This window comes from Echiichthys vipera (assembly GCF_963691815.1).
Source record: "Echiichthys vipera genome assembly, chromosome: 7".
Taxonomy (NCBI): domain Eukaryota; kingdom Metazoa; phylum Chordata; class Actinopteri; order Perciformes; family Trachinidae; genus Echiichthys; species Echiichthys vipera.
In genome coordinates, this window is record NC_139832.1 from 16,063,447 (window position 1) to 16,081,191 (window position 17,745).

Sequence of the window (17,745 nt, forward strand, 5' to 3'; positions counted from 1 at the left end):
CACACACACACACACACAAATGGTTAAAAACAACAGAGAACCTAATTTAAAAACAGTGTCAACATGATGTAAAACCATAAAAAAACAGGAGTAAACCCTCAGCAAACAGCATAAGCTCTGAATAAATACCAGTGATTGACAAAAAATGGCGGAAACCCAGAGTAAGCAAGTTGAAACTGTAAGGACCAGCCAGCTTTAGCCCTCACTGGTCAACAGAGAGGGCTGTGTGTGTGTGTGTGTGTGTGTGTGTGTGTGTGTGTGTGTGTGTGTGTGTGTGTGTGTGTGTGTGTGTGTGTGTGTGTGTGTGTGTAAATACACGTCTAACAGTATGCGTCTGTGTTTTGTGTAGCAGACTTGTGTACATAATAAAAGAAGCCTGTGAAGCCCTTAAGAGTTCGAGGCAAAGTCTTTCCTAGAACAACAAAGTACTAAAGCATGATCTTAATGACTTGTTATATAAAATCAGACACACGCTCACAATGCAACGTCTGAAATCTTCCCATCATGCATTTCCTCTATTTGTTAGATTACTGTTAATCCGGCCTCTCTCTCTCTCTAGCTGCTTTAAATCTTTCACTCCCTCTGAGGTAACACCGGACACTTAGTAACGCCACGGCTCCACCCCTCCCTCCTCACCAACAAACAACAATATGCAACTTTGAACTTTTCACATTTCAACAACAAGCTCGTCGATAAATCTGTAACTAAAGGTGACTGACTTGTAAAAGGGTGAACTGACCCTTCAGCCTTTCATTCAAACCACAACAGTGACTCAGCTTTTTGCCTTTGTGGCTGCCTACGAGTGACAGATTCAGATTCAGTTTTATAGGAAGTGATGTTTTTATCCTCACTTCAGTAATAAAGACATAATGTACATTGCGCAGGGCAGTTGATAAATGTGTGAAATGTGTTAGAGTTCAGATGCAAAGTGAAACAAGACAGATTTTGCTGGTGTAAAGAATTGTTGTTTTGTATGGTTTAATAAAAAATGTTTTTATCAATTTTGTTAAGGGCCAAAAAAAACATTATATCAAGTAAAGAAAGATCTGTGTGCTTCTAACCAGATCTATATATCCCTTAGTGTTTGCTGCAGTGGAGTGGAAACAATTAGTTGATTGACTGAAAATTCCTCCACAATTATTGTCATTATGTAACTGCTTTCTTGCTTATTTGAATAATGACTATGTTGATAAAGTTTCAGAAAATAGGGTCAAGTTTCCATTATAAGTCCCCAGAACCCAAATTTATGTCTAAAAATTGCTTGTTTTGTCAGACCAACAGTCCAATACCCAAAGATAATTTAGTTTACTGTCATATAAGATAAAGAAAAATAGATAATTCTCATATTAGATCAGCAAAACGATATATAAGTTAACAAAACACCTGCATCTTAATTTTCTGCTTATTGGTCTATGTGTTTGCATTGATATATTTTCACATGATGATAAACGCCTCAGAATATATCATGGTTTCACAGTAGCCAGTATTAACTATTGTTAGTTGTATTTATTACTTTTTTTGGTTGAACAAACACTTTATTATAATTAAAACCATTTTTTAAAAAGGAAGGAAGTATGTTTAAAAGTCGCTCTTTTGAAAATTAATATAACAAAGCATTTGTTTTCAATGCTGAAGATAAGTAAATGTACGTGGTTTGATAACCTTGAATTTTCATACAATGGTATACATGAAATCAGTATATTGCTAATTGTTTCAGCTCTAAATGCACCATGAAAATGCATACATAAAGTCAAGTAAATGGCTGCTATGAAGTCCCTCTGAATCTGTATTTTTGAATGACAGTTCTGTTGGTCTGTAGTTTCTGTGTGCTGGATCAGGACTGGTGGTTTGTCGCCGGAGCAAAGGATGCCATCCATCACCTGACCTTTGCACCCCCACCCCTCCCTCCAGTTGTCCAATCAACCCGTCCTAATCTGTTACAACAGGGGCCCATCTGGACCGTATTACACTAATCCTTGTGATGTAATCCCAAAACAGCACTGCCTCCTCTCCAGTGAGAGACATACAATCCTCTACCTGAACACAGGCGGAAGGATTTCCTCACTCTTCCTCCTCGTCCCTCCTCTTCTTCTTAGTCTACTATCCCTCCTCTGAGTGTCACATCAGCACAAAGAATGAGGCCACACAGTGATTTCACTGTTGGATCACTTCACCAGCAACAGGCACATGGTCAATCGTGCTGCTCATACCAGCACAAACAATACACAGAGTTTGTTGGGCTGTGAGAAAGTATAAAACTGTGTTCTTGTGCTTCTTTCCAAATACACCTCTCCTGATTGTGAAACAGTCACAGGAAGAGTGTGGTGCACTGCTTGCACACACTGTCGCTACACAGCAAGAGGTGATGTGTCATGTCGCTGTGTGTGGGTAGCCTCAAATGGAGAAAGCTGCTTGACTACGTGTTGAAGGGGTTTTTTTCTTCTTTTTTTTCGTGCAGTCTTGCATGTTGGTTTCTCTGTGAAGTTACTGGTATCTGCTCGTAAATCCCCAGAGGTACTGCTATCAAACCAACCAGTGAACATTGTCAGAGGGAGGGAAGTGTGTGTTGTTCAGTCACAAGACGTTTCCTCACACGATCACCCAGCAGGTACTGTGCAATATGTGGTTCACTGGCATGTTGTCAGCATCAACCATACAGCAAAGTACACATACAGAACAATCAAAAGAAAAGATTATATACATTTAATTAAGAGTTATTTTAGGAAAATAGTTTGCAACATCTTAAAAATGGTCAGATATCATGATTGTATTGTATTTAAAAGTTTTAAACTATATTTAATTTTACTCTCTACATAACTTTACTCACACAGTATTTTGAGAGCAGTCCCTGGACCTTTGAGACCTCCACCTTCCCCCTCATATGTGACAATGTAGATTAACATGCGATAAACATGGAGACGAAATGATGAATGATTACGTCCTCATTAATGTTGCTTGAGGCTACAGGGGTCGTGAAATAGCTGTTGTTCAAGGTGTTCTTATCACTGATTGTATAATGTGTGTAATTCTTGGTTGTGACTTGCTATAGTATGCTTTATTTGTTTATATGTTGTTGATTTTTTATTACCACTATGGAGGCAGATACATGTGTGCAGCATTTGAGTCCAAGACAAATTTCTCTACGGGAACAATAAAGTTACATCGTTTCATTTCATATTGTATCATATTTCTATTTTCCAAACAAATCTTTCTTTTCTTCTGTAAATATGAGAATATTAAACGTAATGAAAATGTAAATAAGGTAAGAAGTAATTTTCTTGTTCACTTTTTCTTTGACACTGGACATCCTCAAATCCCATTAGGAGCCATTAAGGTGGATTGGAGGGACCAAGTCTAAGCTTTGTTGTAAAGAAAGAGCGAGAAGCAGACAGTTTGAGATGTTGTTAAAGTCCTCAACCATCATGTCAGAACCTTTCGATAGTGTTAAACACTAAACAAATGAAAGAAGCATCAAACATTAATGTCATTTTGTTTTGATTGCTCTTCTTATTTCACGCTGTGTCCCTACATGCCAGCTGGATTAAAGCTTTCGCTCTTGATCTGGTTCTACATTTGTGTGCACGTCTGTCTTTCCATATGCTCTGCTGAATAAAACTCTGCGTAGCGTGGTGCAAGCAATGAGAACTTCATCTCTACAGTAGTTTGCTTTTTTTTTCAAATGTTTTTAGCTTAATGAATTTGGGGTAAAAACAGCGCTACACTACATTTAATATATGCAAAATGTTACGCCCCGGATTTAAAAGATGCTTGTGGTAAAAGGTAATCCCTCTGAGACAACAACAACAACAACAAATAATAATAACAACAACAACAATAATCACAGCGAGAAGTCTTTCCATAAAATAGGAGTAATGTAAAAACAAAATTTACTGACTCTGTGTGTCTGTGTGTGTGTGTAATGAGAGAACGAGAAAGTAAGCAAAGGAGTTGGGTGGATGATGGTGGTGGCGACAGTTCAGCAGTACAGTATGTGCAGTCACTGTGTGCATATGCGCGCGTGTCCCCTGCTGAGATTTTGTGGGCGGCTGAGGACTTCAACGTGTTCATCACACACTACCAGAAGAAGCATGGTGCTGTGACGCACATATCACTGAATACCAATTCTTGGAGAAAGAAAAGTCCATTACCAAACACTCAGATTTCTTTAATTTTCATGTGAAGGCTGAACCACTGAGCCAGGAATAATGCCGGATGAATAAATGCGTCATTCTTCTTTTATGTAAGAGTAACATAACCTATCCACCACTTAAAAAGCAGAACAAGAACACATAAAGCGTTAAAAGAAAAAATCCCCACCTCTGCAGAGATGCGTCTGTTCCCTCTGTTCCGCAGACAAACACCCGTGGGCGACTGGACCTCATCGGAGGAAGTCCCAGACGCCTGGTCGCTCTCTCCGTCCGACCCCATCTTCATGTTCTCATGGACGATATCTGCAGTAGAGAAAGAAGGAAAAATAGGATGAGAGGTTGAATCTGTGGAAACAGGGCAGGGCTCAACAGGAGACAAAAACAGCCTTTTGCGAGCCCCTCTGTTCTTATCTAGCTTCTGGCTGTGTTGAGCAGCATATTCACACGGTGTGCATTAGGTTTAATAAGTTTGACTGATAGACTTAATTTATTTTATTGCCATGGGGTCTTACACGACACATCCATACATCACACTGTAATTCTTCTATCCCTAAACAAACTCAGATTTCATAGATATAAAACACATTTCCATTTCCTCCAGGCTTTATGTTTACTTTAGGGAGTGCTGTGAATTTAAATATTGTATCTGGGTTGGGAATCCAAGGATGTGTCCAAAGTCATTATTTTTAGTCTCTAGTTTTTTCTCATTGACTGAATTGAACACTGGAATGATTTCACTGATATTTGTGTGCATGTCTGCACTAATATATGCCTCTATCAGGGGGTTGCTTGAGCTCATAATATATCACTCTGTGTGGGCTCAGCTGAAATGTGAATTTACACATCATTTTGAGGATATTCTACATATGGACTTTTAATCTGGCAGCTTCACATCCAACTTTAAATTCAAATCTGGCATCAAATCTAGCCACTTCTTAACAGATTCTACCTATTGACAGAAATCTCCTGTACTAAACCTCTGTTTACGTTCACAGCCTGTGTGTGCGGATGTGATAAGTTGGTGTAGGTGTCCGTGTAGGTGTGTCTCACCCAAGCGACTGCCATTGCGGGGCATGACCATGAGAGACCCCAGGCCTCCTCCGATGACGCTCTGAGGTCGTCGCAGTGGCGGCTTTTTGAAGGAGCCCGTGTACTGGTGGAGGAAGGAGTGGACACTGTGGGCCGATGGAGGACGACCATTCCTCACTATGGGCTCTGCGGAAGAAGACATTTCTTTTAATTGAAACATTTATCTATTTATTGAGGAACAGTACTCTGCGGTTGACTAAGCATATGAGCCTGCCTGTGACTTTAAATTTTACAATGACATTAGCAAAGACATGATATTTAATGTTAATCTGTCACATTACGGTCAACACCGGAGCTGCTTAATCATGAGACCAGAAAATATCACACATCACATATTTGAGTGATTATTACTGTGAGATACAAGCCCACATTTACACGCCGTGATTGGTTTGGCGTACTGAGAGAAGAAAGGAGCCAGGGTTTTAACTTGTCTCTGCCTTCAAGTGTGGCTGTTCAAAACAACTATAAACACTTTTTCTTTTTAAAATAACATGGTCTTTTCCAGCTGAACCTGACTGTAAATCATCAACAAAACAGGTCAGTGAATTTCACACTCTCACTTGATGGCGTATATTGTATTGCACAAAACAGATTATTTTTCAAGTTGTCAGCTTTGTTTAGCCAAATATTTTCCATGTAAGAATCATTATATGCTTGTGTATTTTCTTCTTAAGTTTGAGGTTTAATCACTGAAATAATAAATAAATCTAAACAATTTGTCTCTGAATGTGTTACATGGTGCCATCTTCCAACCATTCACAAAAAAATCAAATCTCAACATCAATCAAAGTCCCTCTGGCTGAGAGTTCATTAAATGTTTAATAAAGGTGGTGATGATTTCAGGCATTTTGCTGGCAAACAGACTAAAAGCTTTTTTGATTCACAAACTATAAATTGCTGGTTACACAACCCAACACCAGACTGCATAAAATAATCCCTGTTACATAAGGAGTTTTAACTTCTAATCTACTGATGCATAGATTGTCATGTTCATGTTATATTTTCATGTCAGTTAACTGCTGTGGCTTAGTAAGAAAAAACTATATTCCTCTACATGGGACTTGAAAAACAACAAGATGGGAAAAACAGAAACGGTGATAGAAGTAACAGGTAAACAGTTTAGGGTAGGGCTGCACAATAAGAGGAAAATATCTAATTGTGATCATTTTGACTGATATTGCAGTTGCGCGATGATTAACAATATTGGAGGGAATGATAATTTTCATTGAAAAATATATCAAAATGATGGTGTGATTATTTTTGCGATGATCTGTACCAGACAAAGAATGTTTTATAAATATGTAGAATACGACTTCACCTCTGCAGCACCACAATACTTAATTCAGAAAAACATTTTGACACATATATCGCAATTCAATACAATTTCTATTAACGGCACAACCTTAGTTTAAGGTACTACAATTTGTTAAATCTTAATTAAAATAATATGAGAATTTGAGATATTGTCATATATTCACTCAACCGGAATCATCACAAAACAAAACACAATGCAATATAATATACAACAAAAAATAAATGAAAATAACGGGGTTTGGTGAAGGCTAATCTTAATGTTCTTAAGATTTTTCCAGAATATCAGATTCCTGCAGTTGGCCACTGAAACAAAAGTTACCTAATTATAAACAGAGCTGGGGCAGTTACAATGTGGTCTGTTCTCTCATCAGTGTGCCCTTTATACAGATAGCCAGTTAATAGCTGTTATCAAAGGTAGGGAATTGAGAGGCTTTAGTTAGTATGTGAACTAAGTTTCTTGGAGTCCCAGCAGTGTATTTTGGCTGGAGAAAAGGGTCTAAAACTGCCGGACAGAGGAGCATTTGTCCAAAAGCAAGAATGGAGCTGACAGAGTAGCACCAACTAAAACACCAACTGTGAAAGTGGGGAGAAAATGGAGCCCCAGAGAAACTGCTTAGCAGACAGAAGGATACTGTAAGATGTGCAACCAGAGCAGTGACGATTAGGATGAAACATATGGCAATAGTTATAGAGTAACAGAAAAGAAAGATGGTTATGGAGGATGGTCAAAATAAGGTTTTACAGTTTGCCCTTACTCATCACTGTCTGGTTTGGGATCGCCCTTAATATGATGAACAGAACGTGACAGAAAGTCTTTGTCAAACCGCGTGAAAATTCTCATTTGTCCAGGTCATTGTTATCCCCAAAGCAATTTCAGTCAAAAGCAACTGGACTTGTTGGACTGTTATTTGTCTAGGGAGACGTTTCATTCATTTCATTCTGTGCCCCTCAAAACACCTTGTGGGTGTACTTTTTTTATTTTTAAATATTGCTTTTAATGAAGATTCTACATATACTTTGATTAGAGACATTCCTCTCCAAGTAATTTTACCCATTAACAATGCTTTAATTGGTTTTCCAGAAATGTATTGTTATGTGTATGTACATAATATATATATATATATAAAATGTGGTATTTTTTCATACCTCATTCACTTTACAAAAAACAAATCAGTGAATCTGACAGAAAACGAACCATGCAGACTGTGGCCAGGTGTGGGGGGTTAATTTTGTGTCTTAATTAAAATGCAAACAAACTGTTTGATTTCAATCCATTCAACAAAAACTGCAAACCAAAATTACTATCAGTGCAAAGTGTGGCTAAAAAGTTGGATGGTGTGAGGTCTGGAGGTGATAATAAAAATAATAAGATTTTTTGTTTTTCATTCAGAGTAACAATTACAAAGCCAACACTAAGATATTGTTTCAGTCACTGTAGTCTTGCTGGCCTCAGTGGTTATTGTTTTGGGCTGCGTAACAGATAACTGAATGTGCTCTCCTTCACTGAGACGTCACGGCAACCCTTCCCACACCAGATTAGATAAATGCACCCCTGACTGGGCTGTCGTCAACCATTGGCTCTGATTTTCAAGCTGGAAAAACAGGCTGACTGTTCTGTCAAATGTATCTTAACCTTTAATAAATCTAAGGCAGGAAACAAGACATGAAGTTGCAGCGTTGTGCTTCATTTTATATCTACTGTGCCTGTAATAAATGCTGAAAACAATCAAGATATTTGAGAAGAAGCAATCCAAGTAATCATCTAAACAAACCCCTGTCACATTCAGATTTGTCTGGCTTTTGATTTTCAGGATTTATCCAATTCTCAGTACATTTTTAGACTTAAATCTTATTGACAAAATTAAGCCCACAAGGTTCCCACTGCCGGTCGAGGCTGATTCAGAGTACTGTGGGCATGTGGGTCTTATTAAGCTTTAAAAAGAAAAAAAAACACATTTTACTTCGTAACAGTTCATAAGCGCAAATGTCAAAACTTTGGAACATTTGGCGTGTCCTATATTACAAGAAATGTCATCAATTTGTTATTTTTGTTGTATTTTTGTTTCACACATCATCATCCCCTTCTACACCAAGTCATTTCCTAGATTTCCAATGAAAACAAAAACATAAACAGCCTCCATATCCAGGCCCTTATGTTACCTCTCCCTTATCTCTCCGCAGCTGCTGCTGCTGCTGCTCTATGTTAAAAGTGTTACATAATCAGATCAGGAGCAGAACGCTTTCCCCAATCATAGAGTTCAGATCACATCTCATCTGGCTACTCCATTATTTCTCCTCTCTACCCTACTTACTGTTACACAGGCTGCTAAAATCCCTTCACACGCAGACACACATAAACAACATGATTCTGTGTCCCCACTCACCAAGCACAGAACACTCTGGCCAAACCTGGTGTTAATCACTATACAAAAAGCTCTTTACAAAGCCCAGTTAGTTCTCAGAGGGTGGCGGGGAGGGGAGGGCGAACTTGGACGATCTGATTGATTGAAGAAGGGGAAAAAACTTCTCATTTGGACAAAAGACAAGAGAGGAAAACTGAGGACAGGCCTGAAAGAAGCTTGGGTTTTTTTGGGGGGGGGGCTGTGGGTGGCCAAAAGAGAGGAAGAAGAGCTGAAAGATGAAAAAAAGGGAAAATGCATCAAGATGCCTGGCTGGTTTCACCAAGTCATCCAAGTTGCCGTGGTAATGTCATGGAAACTCTAGAATATTTCCAGATCCTGAGCACCATGGCAACGATGTGGTAGGACACCGAGTCATGCTCCCTCCCTCCCTCTAGATTTTGTGAATATCAGCAGAGATAAGCTGCTGTTCCACTCCGCTTTTATTTTGACGCCTTTAAGGCCACAGCCTTCGCTAGGATCCAGATGATGTAACCAACTACAGTATCCACCAGTGTGGAACAGAGTGTGTCTACAGAACATAAATAAAGAGTCATGTCAGACAATATAGATCTGTAAAGTTATTTCTGGTGAAGTCACATTAACTGTCTTTTTCTTCACCTTAAGTTTTATCTTTTTTCCCTTAATATTTACAGAACAAACAGGTCGTGCTAGCTCTGTATATAAAATATTGATACAACACAAGATGTCCCTGTCTTGATACTCTAGTGGGACCTCCGTGAAGCAATCTATAGGCAATCCACTTTTACCATTTCTTAACGAGTTCCGGTTGTTGTATTCACAAAAAATGTGAGTTTTTCGATATTGATTATCTCCTCAAGTGTCCAGCCAGTTTCTCAAAGTAGGAGGATCTTCTTTGCACCATTTCCTGGTAATTGTCTTCTTTTTTTGTGGCAAACATAATTTTTTTCCAGATATCGGTCCTCCTGTTGAACATTTTCCCTGCTCAAATTGCCCAGAGATGACGCCAAAAATGTATTTGGTAATTCATAGCCCAATATCCAGTTCAGCTCTACCCTTACATCATCTCAGTATTTCCTCATTTTCATATAATCCCAGAAAACGAGTATGACCTGCATTTTTGTCTCCACAATCTCAAGCATGTCTGTTGTGTTGAAGAAAGTTTACTTTTAATTTTGGGACTTATAAAGAATCTGTTTTTTTTAGCGAAATTCTTTCCACATCCTGGAGCTGGTGGTTGACTTCTGTATGTTACATATATTATGAAAGTCCGTTTTTAAGTGTTCTGGTTCCTGAGGATTTCCCAGGCTTGCCTTGGATGTAAATAAAAGCTTGAGGACAAGAGTAAACCACATATCCTAAGGTGCATATCAGTTAGAAATATCCAATCATTTAGCTTTAAATTCTGTTGGGAGGCAAGCTGAAGGTTACATTAGACTTTGTAGGAACATAATAACATGTTCAGCAGTTTAACTCTAAATCTAAATTTGAATTTAGCTTTGGGTAAGAGTGCTATATAAATGTGGTCTATTAAAATTCAGCAACTAAGTCTCTTGTCTAGGATTCCTAAAGCTTAAGGCAAGTTAAATTCAATTCATTCTTTTTTAATGCCACCTGGAATGAAATTTAAGAGCATTTGTACAAAAAACAACTGCATGCATCTCGGGCCGCAACCACATGATTGTTTCGTTGGTTCCGATATCGTGATGTTACGGTGAGAGGCATTCGGTGAAATATTATAAAAACTAAATTTTACCAACTATTTTGAAAGTTTTAGATGAATTACTTCATCAGAAAAAAGTCATAAAATACCACTTCCCATATGTTAATATTTTTAAGACCTTTGAAAGTTTGATTTAATGCATTTTAATAACAATTAAGCCCTTGTTTTTTGATTAATGAATTCAATGCCTTTTAAGCCTTTTTAAGGATCTGCGGGAAGCCTGTTTCCAGACATGCACTTCATTACTGCTTTTACTAAAGCTACCATTCAAGCGAAAAGTAAACAACCACAGAGTTTTCAAACTAAAACGGGCTCAGCAGCATTTCCAAACGTCCCCATTGTAGGGGCTCAGAACCGCTGGAGTAGTGTGGATGGGAAGTGTAAACACAGAAAAACATATGCATTTTCTATTCTTTGGGTCTTTTTATGCCTTTATTTGTAAGTACAGCTAAAGGTTGATATGAAATGTGGGACAGAGAGAGAGAAAGAGAGGGGATAACATGCAGCAAAGGGCTATGGTTCGGAGTCGAACCCGGGGCCGCTGCTCTGAGGACTCCGCCTCAACATGTGCGTTTTAAACCAAAAAAGTAGAAGTCTGGATGTAGCCTAAACTCACCGCTGTCCTTCAGGCCGTTCTCCTCGATGGTCATCTGCTCTGCCAGCTCAGACAATGACTCGTCGATTGTGTGACTGCCTCGTAACGTCTGAGAGAGACGCCGCTTGAACCGCTTCATCTTCTCCATGGAGCTCTCGGGAAGGGGAGGCCTGAGGATGACAAGAATAAAGAAAAGGATACAGTTTTAGTTACAGACGACTATCTACCACCAACACTTCCTTACTATCTGTTAGCTGTAGCACTGACGTGTTTTCATTGATAAAATATGTCATGTAAACTGCAATCATTTCAAAAGATTACACCACATCCGCCTGCAGCCGTGTTTCACAATCCCACAACAAGATCACCAGGTATCTGACCGGGCGAACAATAACACAGAAAAATTAGCACTCTGACGTTAATTATGACTCAGCTCATTCAGGCATATCACTTTACATTCCTCCCCATGTGAAAGCATGACAAGCTGGTGAGAGATTCTTGTGGGTGAGTTTAGCGTACGGTCCCTGGCACACCAGACTGTAAAAGCAAATCCTAAACCAGGGGGATTTGCCACTGAATGGAGCAGGACGAGCCTGGGCCACATTGAGTCCACATCACACATTCCAGTCGCATTTACTGTGTACATGAGAGTAACTGATTGTGAGAGCTAGAGATAGTGTGTGTGCGTGTGTGCGAAAGAGAAAATCAGTGAGATAATTTTATGCGAGGAGAGGGAAAAAGAGTTCAAATCAAGACATCAAGATATGTGGGAATGTTTGGCAGGAGCAGATTACAAGCAGCCTCTCCCTGTGACCTCACGACTCCACTACTGCAGATCTGGACAAGCGTCTGTCTGTGACACGATGATGAGTAAAGCCAGACATGAAAACACACGAGTAGCAGCCCCTCAGGGTTCACTACCTGTCAACTATTCCTTACTGACAGTCTTTTGTCCTCCAAATATTACTCATCATAACCGGAATTCTGTCCAACAACTTACTCACCCAGCCAGAGCAGAATAATGAGGCCATGGTAGCTGCTGAAATAAGGCAAATGTCTTAACGTTGATGCTTTGAATCATCAGTTAAAGCAAAGGGTTCTTTCTTAAAACAATACTCATGTGGCTATACATACATCTAAACAGTTTTAGTCGCTGTAGCTTTTTCTTCCATACTGCCCCCAAAGAGATGTGATTTCAATGTAAGTAATGGGGGACAAAACCCACAGCTAAAGTCTTCTTGGAATAAAATCTCTCTTGATTTGTGAAACTAAGACTGTGGAAGCTTAAAAAATATTGATGTTAAATAAAAGACTGTGGAAGCCGAATATTATATTCAGCTTAATTTAAGAATGTACTTTAGAACAAAGCAAGGATGCCCCCCATCAATTCCACTGAAATTTCAGTTTGTAGGGATCTCTTTTTGGCTAGCATGGACAGAAAAAAACATATTAAAGTAGACCCAAAAACTGTTTTGCACTAAATATGGGCAAGGCTATTCTCTTAAAACAGACAGAAAATATGTGAACCAACCAATACTTGAGGAAAGCCAGGATCTGAACTTCATTTTTTCAGTTTCATAGTTCACAGAACAACACAGGATCGGAGCATGACAGACAACATTTTACAAACGATTGCTTAAACTAACAACGCTTTTCATCATGAATTCATCTGTTGTTCATTTCTTTGATTAACATTTATTCCAAAACGTCATAAAATTGTGAAACATTGCTCAGGTTCCCAGAGCCCAGGGCGATTTCTCCAGTACCAGTAGCACAAAACCTAAAGACATTTTCCATTTACACGACATGAGCATTGAAAAACAGCAATTCCTCACATTTAGAAGCTGAATACAAAGCTTTTTTTGGCATCCGTGCTTGATAAACGACTTAAATGATTAACAGATTATCAGTGGAGATTGGGAAAACTATCAGCCTAAAATGTAAAATCAGATTTGACTTGAAACAAGTCAGAGTGGTTGAAAAAAAAAAATCAAAAACATGGCGACAGTGGCAGCAAATAAGTTAATAAAACCGTTTTTCCACATCTTGATTTATAACTTCCATTTAATTTTAACATGCCATTTCTCACCCCAGATATGTACGTTTAAAGCAACGGCTGCTGGAGCCGTTTTTACATGTACGAGCAGGAGCGTGCACACGTGTACAAGCACGAGCCCGAGCCCTACGGTGGTAGCGGTATGTGCGCCTGTTCGGACATAGAAAATAGAACGACAGACCATGCGCGGACATTTAACAACAACAACAATGGTGGTGAAAGGTTCACGTTGGTGTGATGCGGAGGTGGAGTGTTTACTGCAGATTTGGTCGGATGAAAATATTCAAAAACATTCGACAAGACGCACAAAAACTCAGAGGTCTGTGGAAAGATTTGTAAACAAAGCGACACACACGCGATCAATGCGTTTGACGTGTTACGGCGTGATGTCGTATGGACAGCAAGAAGCATTGGCCGAGGCCCAGGCAGTGTGAGTACAAACGGGGCTGGGGCGCGGGGGGAGAGGGAGGGGGGACAAGTCCCCCTAAAGCCCAGGTCGCTGTGCGGAAGGATAGTGTGAGTGCGCCCTTAAGAGGCAGTGAGCCTGCCCCTATTTCCTTCACACAGCAAACCCCCTCTTACATAATAATCTTGTTCTGCCTCCATTTATATATAGTGGCCTTTTGTGCTCTTAGTCGCACAACAAGCGATCTAATTATTCCAGGACCGAGATGAGGCAGAACGTCAACTCGACTGTCATAACATCTTCACATCAGTCCGCCACAACTCATCAGCTCCAGCATGGGCGAGCAGGCTGTCGTCTCCCAAACAGCTTGCTGCATTACCCACTTTTTTACTGTAGCATTAAACACAACGTGACAAAGAAAAAGTACTCTCTTTAGATGGAAAAGTGTCTTCTTCACTGTTGAAAGGCGAGCTGAAGCAGAAGAATCTATTAGAGTTCAGAGTTATGAGTTTGATTTGTCTTTCTTCCCAAAGCAAGTGGCACACCTGATATAGCCTACAGTTATACTATTATGCAATGATTCAACACAAAAATTAACCTGCAACTATTTTTATTATCAATTAATCCTTTGATAAAGTAAAAATACCAAATGTTTGCTTATTCCATCGCACTGAACATGATAATTTGCTGTTCTCCCTTGTTTTATATCATTGTAAATTGCATCAATTTTATGTTTGTAATGTTGGCCGGACAAAACAAGACATCTGAAGAAGTTACCTCGGGCTTTAGGAACGTGAAATTCATATTTTACACTATTTTCATAGATTTATAGGATTAATCGAAAAATGGACAATGATTCATCCATAATGAACATGGTCATTGGTTGTAGCCCTGATATTGTATTTTATATATATATATATATATATATATATATATACACACATATATATAATGTAGTATATATAATATTGCAGTATTTTCTTTTTCAAACCAATTTTCATTTGCATGATCTGATATCGATTTATAAAATCTAGAATCAATGATTTACCAACCATGTCATGATAGCTTGTCAGAAAGGGGGCTCAATAATGCTCCAAAGTTCAGCCTTTGCCGCCATTGTTGTTGTTGTTGTTGTTAAATGTCCGCGCATGGTCCGTCCTTCTATTTTCTATGTCCGAACAGGCGCACATAAATTACGTCAGAACCGCCGTAGGCCTCGTGCTCGTAAACGTGCGCACGCTCGTGCTCCGGCCCGCTGTCCGCAGTTATGCACGGAGCGGGTGCACTCACACTGGTCAAACGCACTAGGCTTTAGCCGAATAAACAGTTTTGGCCCGGTGCGGAAGGACAGTGTGAGTGCGCCCTTAGAGGAAGGGGAAAAGCTGAGCGGCAGGAAGAGGTCTCACTCTACTTCAAATTCTGCCGTTTTAATTTTTTTTTTTACCTACTGCAGCTTTAATGCAACTACTTTAGGAACAATTCTTAATGAAAACATGCATATTTTTATAATGCACCAGGTAAGAGGGTTCCTTTTTACAATGTACAGCATCAGTTATCTGTGAATCAGAATCGAATCAATTCAGAAAATCAGTGGCGATACCAAGCCTTAACTAAAATGTGTTTACAATCATTGGGATAAGCGAAAATAAGGATTATCTGGCATCAAAATTGGGATAAACTGACAGACTGTAGGTTTTTGCAGTAAATCTCTCCAGTTTCCATAATATAATCTGGTAATATCCAGAATCCCCTCCTAATGTATGAATGTATATGATGGGGATCTGAGGGGGAACATTAAAATCTCATAAATAACCGGGATATGACCTACTATCCAGCAGAGTCTGTGGATACAAATCAATGGAAAGTTAATGGCAGCAGTAGAGAGGAGAAGAGGAGGGTCTGTCTACTGTGCACCCCTATCCCCTGGCCCACGTTCCTGCTCTGGGATCGAGTGTGTAGCGTTGGACATGATCCATGCTCCGAGCCTTATCCCTGCTACCCTAAGTAGGCCGGTCTGAGGTCTGAGCTCCAGATCTGCTGGGAGGTGGCCAGGGAGGAGAGGAGGGGGGTAATGTAGGGTAGAGAGGAGGGGTCCGAGCACTGCACTGATTCTGGATTTGTTACCATGGCAACCCCAGTGCTTTTCCATGTTGGAAATGCAGAGCACGGCAGGAGACTGCATGCACACTGATTTTCCGTCTCCCTCCGTCTCACACCCTACAGTCGACCCCCACCCCCTCAACTACGGCTGAATTTTCATCCCCTGAACCAGCCATCAATACTCACCATAACACGACCCTCGCCTCACGGACAAACTCACATATCCAGCTGTATGCTAAATTGCATTTTCCACCTCTGTTTTCCTGGCAGTACAGTCTGCGGGAGGTAGTGGGGTGTGGAGAAAATAGGAGAGAGGAGGGGGGTTGAGGCATTATGGATGTTGCAGTGGTGACAACATACATATGCTTCATATGGATTCTGTCCTTTTCCTGCTGCGGCCGCGAGGAAACAGCCACTGTGCTGATGACGAACAGAGGGCTGGGAAAAGAGTGCCTGCTGTGAGGAACCACCACCCCCCCCCCCCCGGCAGCCCTGTAGTGCCAGACTAGAGCTCCACGAGTCACCATCAATGCAGAGGTCTATGCAATTGTCCCCACTTCTGTTAGATGAACCACTCACGCCACAGGATACCTGCTGTCTGGGCCACCCACAGAAACAGGAAAAGCAAGGTTACAACCTCTCTATGACCCCTACAGGGTTCAGTAAACCAGCTAACGTCACTGCCTTTAGGAGAACAGTGGTCCTAGAAAACGTCTGCCTCCCCCCTGGCTGCCTCGCACACAGAACACGACAGAAAACAAGCGTGACTGTTGGCATGATTCACGGGTGAGCTCAGCCTCGCTTTTCTAAAGAGCAGCCTTTTCTCATCCTGGCCAAGACAATGAGGACATGAGTGAAGGAGCTGGCTCCATTATGGGGGCCTTATATAAAGGCTGCATTGTGCAAAGTAAAAAGTAAGCTTTTTTTAGGAGACGCAGGAGGTTGTGGTGTGCTGCATGGTGCTTAGCTGAGTGGAGCATGAAAACCAGGCAGGCATGCCTCCCCCACACACGGCAGCAGGTGAGGCTTTAATTTAACAGTAATGTGTTTAAAGTTACAGGGACTGCACTCGACGTTAAGGGCGCGCTCACACTATCCTCCCGGACCGAGACCCGGACTTTAGGGTACTTGTCCCCCCTCCCTCTCCCCCCCGCGCCCCAGCCCCGTTTGTACTCAGGGCGTGATCACACTGTCCTCCCGGACCGAGACCCGGACTTTAGGGTACTTGTCCCCCCTCCCTCTCCCCCCCGCGCCCCAGCCCCGTTTGTACTCACACTACCTGGGCCTCGGCCAATGCTTCTTGCTGTCCATACGCCTTCAAGCCGTAACACGTCACACGCATTGATCGCGTGTGTGGCTTTGTTTACAAATCTTTCCGTAGACCTCGGAGTTTTTGTGCGTCTTGTCGACTGTTTTTGAATCTTTTCATTGACCAAATCTGAAGTAAACACTCCACCTCCGCATCACACCATCGTGAACCTTTCACCACCATTGTTGTTGTAGTTAAATGTCCGCGCATGGTCCGTCCTTCTATTTACATGTCCGAACAGGCGGACATAACGCTACTGCCGTAGGGCTCGTGCTCGTGCGCGTGCACGTGCGCACGCTCGTGCTCGTACATGTGCAAACGGCTCCGCTAAAGCCCACCTATTTCAAGCGGGCCGTGGAGGGCCAGCTGGCCCCAGTTGAGCGCGGAGCGGGTGCGCTCACACTACTTAAAGGTACTAGACTTTAGCTGAAAAACCGGTTTTGGCCGCGGCCAAAAGGACAGTGTGAGCACGCTGTCACACTACCTGGGCCTCGGCCAATACTTCTTGCTGTCCATACGCCTTCAAGCCGTAACACGTCACACGCATTGATCGCGTGTGTGTGGCTTTGTTTACAAATCTTTCCATAGACCTCGGAGTTTTTGTGCGTCTTGTCGACTGTTTTT

At 41.0% G+C, this 17,745-nt stretch overlaps 1 protein-coding gene across 1 annotated transcript in view; it reads right to left on the reverse strand.

Annotated features, from left to right (window-relative positions):
• Window positions 1-17,745, reverse strand: part of LOC310949293 (cyclin-dependent kinase 17-like) — a 33,286-nt gene that overhangs the window by 8,883 nt on the left and 6,658 nt on the right. The window contains exons 2-4 of the mRNA XM_083916689.1: window positions 11,272-11,420; window positions 5,199-5,363; window positions 4,318-4,451 (exon numbers count right to left, since the gene is read on the reverse strand). Of these exons, the coding sequence (XP_083772815.1) occupies window positions 4,318-4,451; window positions 5,199-5,363; window positions 11,272-11,398 (426 nt within the window). The 5' untranslated portion in view covers window positions 11,399-11,420. The remainder of the gene's footprint in view (window positions 1-4,317; window positions 4,452-5,198; window positions 5,364-11,271; window positions 11,421-17,745) is intronic.